This window comes from Medicago sativa, chromosome 4 (genome assembly GCF_051527215.1).
Source record: "Medicago sativa cultivar Bolivia chromosome 4, Bolivia_mono, whole genome shotgun sequence".
NCBI classification, from domain to species: domain Eukaryota; kingdom Viridiplantae; phylum Streptophyta; class Magnoliopsida; order Fabales; family Fabaceae; genus Medicago; species Medicago sativa.
The window spans coordinates 20,148,542-20,153,424 of NC_140752.1; the positions used below are offsets into that span (position 1 = coordinate 20,148,542).

General features: G+C 36.0%; 1 protein-coding gene and 1 pseudogene across 1 annotated transcript; both read left to right on the top strand.

Moving 5' to 3' along the window:
* The first annotated feature begins 233 nt into the window (after positions 1 to 233).
* Positions 234 to 1,766, top strand: LOC146927081 (F-box/LRR-repeat protein 16-like). The gene has a single exon (XM_085707010.1). It carries the CDS (start codon positions 291 to 293, stop codon positions 1,764 to 1,766), a length of 1,476 nt encoding a protein of 491 aa, XP_085563136.1. The 5' UTR covers positions 234 to 290.
* Positions 1,767 to 3,500: 1,734 nt separating this feature from the next.
* LOC146927082 (secreted RxLR effector protein 161 pseudogene) lies at positions 3,501 to 4,169 on the top strand (annotated as a pseudogene).
* The last annotated feature ends 714 nt before the right edge of the window (positions 4,170 to 4,883 follow it).

Here is a 4,883-nt window from a genome sequence, read left to right on the forward strand (position 1 = left end):
CAAACATATTTTTTTATAATTAAGTTTTAGGTTAAATAATTTTTTTATCTCTATAAAATTTTCAAAATTTGTTTTTTATTCCCTCTAATTTTTTTTTATCAAGTTTTAGTTAGTCCCCCAAATATTTTTCATCAAGTGATTTAAATGTAATCCGTCCAGCTTTCCTCAAAAAAAGTGAGGTTTGTTATCCAAAAAAGAAAAAAAAAGTGAGGTTTGTTATCTTCTTCCTTTCTTCTGTCACTTAAACCTAACGGAACCCCTAAAATCTACCCAGCTTCACAACTCGTGCGATGGCCAACACCGTCTCGAAACAAAGAAAACTTCTTTCACAACAATCGGTTTCATCTACAGAAACAATAATGGCAGCAGCACAAGATTTTTATTTACCTGATGATTGCTGGGAACGTGTCATAGCATTCCTCAACGACGACGACGAATATGGTCGCTACTTGAAAACACTCTCCATCATCTCTAAACAGTTACTCTCCATCACCAACCGTATCCGATTCTCTCTCACTCTCCATGCTTCCATATGTCCTTTCCTCCCTCGTCTCTTTCAAAGGTTCCCTAACATCACCTCTCTCAACCTCACGCCATACTTCAATGACCTCCCCACAACCTCCGAAAGTGGCCTCGAATTGCTGCTCCTCAAAATCTCTTGTTTCCCATTGAACCTCACATCGCTCAATCTATTCAAACAACAGACTATTTCCCCAAATGGGTTGCGAGTTTTCTCCAAAACTATTACAACTTTGACCACTCTCATTTGTTCGAACATGGCCTCCATCAATGTCACTGACATGTTCCTAATTGCTCGTTGTTTTCCTTTGCTCGAAGAACTCGACTTCAGTAACCCTAAATATATCCGTAACACCAAATATTTCAATACATTCTTCGACGAAGTAGAGGCTCTACCATTGACATTTTTCAAACTTCGCAAGGTTAATCTTTCTCGTCATCATTACATCGAAGACAAATTTATTTTCTACTTGTTTAAGAACTGCAAGCTTCTTGAAGAGGCCATTGTGTTTGGCTGTAATCTTTTAACCAAAGTAGGCATTGCTGCTGCTCTACGTGAGAGGCCGACATTGAGATCTTTATCCTTTACTAGTTATGAACCGCGAGACTATGCAATGTTGTTTAAATTCATGAAGAATTGTCCTTCACTTAGTGAAATCAAAGTGGAATACAAATGTATGAGCGTAGAGAGTTTAGAGAATTCTAGCTCTTCGGTGGATTTGGTTGTAAGTCCTCAACTGAAGTCTCTTAGTTTGATTCACAATTGTTGGTTAAGTAATGAAAACATCGAAATGTTTTCTTCCTTATTCCCCAATTTGCAGTTGCTTGATTTGAGCCATTGCCATAGCATATCTGAAGAAGGTATTTGCCAAATTTTAAGGAGTTGCTGTAAGATTAAACATTTGAATTTATCCTACTGTCCAAGAGTGAAGCTACGCAAAATGAATTTTGAAGTCCCCAAGTTGGAGGTGTTGAACTTGTCACATACAGGAGTTGATGATAAGGCACTTTGTGTGATTTCCAAGAGTTGTTATGGGGTTTTGCAACTATTACTAGAATGGTGTATGTATATCACGGAGAAGGGAGTGAAACATGTGGTAGAAAACTGCACGCAATTAAGAGAGCTTAATTTGAAGAACTGCTATGGAGTGCATCATAAAGCTGTTTCCTTAATGGTATTTTCTAGGCCATCATTGATAAAGATAATTGCACCGCCCCATTATAGTTTCACTAAAAAGATAGTTTAAACTATGAATGGATTTGCATACTTGTTCTTTTTGAACAAAACTTACAAACATTAACCTACATACTTTTTTGTTCCTGCTTTTTCCCTGTCATAATCTAACATGTGAATTATATGTTCCACTTTAGACATGCTGCAACTACAGGTTTTGTTACATGCACAAGAATTTTCTGTTTTTCTATCTCTCATGATATATATATGTTGAGAGAATTAGAGATAGTCTGGACATGCATGTGATTTGAAATCCATGATATCATTGTGTATACTGAACTAATTGCATGACCACTCGATTCTATAGATATGTGTGGACGTGGGGGTCTTCTTTGGTTGAATTTGGAAAGATAAGAAGTTTAGTAGTCATGCGCTTGATTTCTTTTTTGATTCGACTCGCGAGTTGTGAATATGTTCTATTGCATATGTTTTTATTATTCTACAAATTGAATTATTGATTATCCTCTTAATTTCGTTAGATACTTGAGAAGGTATTCTGTGATACTTTTTTTGCCCTTTGGTGTTTGGATCTTATTTCGTGTTCAAGATTAGTAGTTAAATTAAAATATGGCAGTATTTTTAAAATAATTGATATTTTTCCTTCTCGTTAGAATTAATCCTAGTATTTACTACGTGTGAAGCACAAACACAGACACAATCACAGACACGAACCCGGACATGACACAGACACCGACACAGACATGCCAACAATTTGAGAAATAAGCATAATTCAACGTAATCGTGGTGCTAGTTTTTGGCGAAAACACGGCCCCTACCTATTTTCTTATTGATGCACTAACCCAACAAGTTGTGCCAGCTTGTTCTACCAAGCAAGGTTTCAATTTTGAACAATCTTTCGGTCTAATTTTCAGCAGGATTTAGAAGTTTTGTCTGTAGTAAATGATCGAAATTAAAAGGTATTCTTGACTTCGGTATGGACCTCTGTTTGGAAGTTAGGTAGTTGTGGGGGATGATTAGATGTTCTATGTTTCAATATTTCAGTTACAATGGTTGTCTTACTAAACTATGATGCAGGACAATTTCGTTGTACGTTGTGTCGTTTCTGTTTTGCTTTTGATTAATCTTTGTTGGTGCTTGTTTATGCTTGTGGGGACTTGATTCTTGATTAGACTATTAGAGTCTCTCATTTATGCTACTTTTGTTATCATTAAGACTCATTTTGAAAGTTTTCCATAAGAAAAATGCTATTTTTTACGAATCCTTATTGAAGAAACCGAATAACCGCTTTATCATGGCTTATTTTTATAAGGACACATTAGCATTCTTGTGTTTCCTCTAGCCTTCCTTTCGTAATGATTAGCATTGGTCTGTCGATAAAATGTTTCATGTACTGAACTGTTGCAATTTATGACTTCTTTAACAGAGGGAAGCTCTTATTAAGATTTCTGTTTGTATTTATGCAATCGTGGACTGATAGTATCTCAACCAGTTCACACACCATAAGCTCAAGGCATCTGTAATGTCTAATACAAATATTATAATACAGTAATAGCTAGCATTTCTAGAGCTTTGGCATATGCACTCCTATTCTAACACACCGACATTATTTAGGCTGTTTTTCTGTCATAGCGTTTAATGAGGCTATGCAAACTGGATGTTGGTCTAGTTTCCGATTTAACTGATTGAACCAACCAATCTGGTCCAATTTCGATTACATTGTGAAGGAATAAGGACATCTAGATTGCAAAACAGTGTGTGCCATTTCTTTCAGATAGGGAGTTTTACGATGCAAGAATGTGTTGTACTTGACATTTTATCTGACTCTGATATGACTGATTGTCGCCCATCAGATTTTCCTATGGAGCAACACCTTTATCTACGACCAAATGACGGAACCCCGCTTTCTGATCCGACAGTTTGTCATTGCCTGGTTGGTTGTCTCCTGTACCTAACAGTGAAACGACCCGATATTCAATATGCAGTTAACACTCTTAGTCAATTCATGCAATCCCCATGTTCCTCTCATTTCGATTCGGCCACACGGGTTCTTCGATATCTTAAAGGGAGTGTCGGCAAAGGTTTATTTCTTTCGGCATCCAGCTCCATTAATTTAGTTGGATATGCAGACTCTGATTGGGCCGGTTGTACTACAACTCAACGATCTACTGCTGGGTATTTTATGATGTTCGGTTCTAATCCCATTTCATGGAAAACCAAGAAGCAACCAACAATTTCTTGCTCTTCTTCTGAAGCAGAATATCGTTCCCTCGCAACTTTATCTTCTGAGTTGAAATGGTTAAAATATCTTCTCTCTGATCTCGGTATTGATCATCCTCAGCTGATCACAATTTATTGTGATAGTCAAGCTGCCATTCACATTGCCGAAAATCCAGTTTTTCATGAACACACTAAACACATTGAAATTGATTGTCATTTTGTTCGTGAGAAAAATTGAATCAGGTCTCATAACTCCTTCCTATATTCGTTCTTCTGACCAACTAGGTGACATTTTTACTAAACCTCTTAGAGGTGATTCTTATAAGGGAGCTTCTATGATGAAGTCAGGAAAATGACTTCTTCGGTGAAGTCGTTTGAATGGACCAATCAGATTTTTTTACTAAACCTCTTAGAGGTGATTCTTATATGGGAGCTTCTATGATGAAGTCAGGAAAAGGACTTCTTCGGTGAAGTCGTTTGAATGGACCAATCAGATTTTAAGTGATGACACGTCAGAAACCCTAATCATGTTACAGTGTAGTGCGGTCTACAGCAGCGTAGGTGAAAGAAAACTTTATTTCATGATCTTAATGGTTAGATTTACTTGATCTCTATGTTATTGTGGTACACCATCTACACATGATTTTTCTTCTAGTACCAATTTTCTCTCCTCTTTATTTTTCTTTATTTATTTATATTCTCTCTCTTCCAGATTTTTATTAAATCAACATCTTCATCTTTCCTTCATCTTCTTCATCATATCTTCATCAACTTATTCATCATCTTCATGAGAGAAAGAAAAAAAAAACCCAGAAAATTAAAAAAAAAATGAAATTACATAATAAAAAAAAATATTACAATTAAATACATTCCATAAAAACACTTCCAATTTCAATTCCTCATTTCCCAAATTAATCCCCTAATTAAGCGTATTTCTCCAATTTTATCTTAA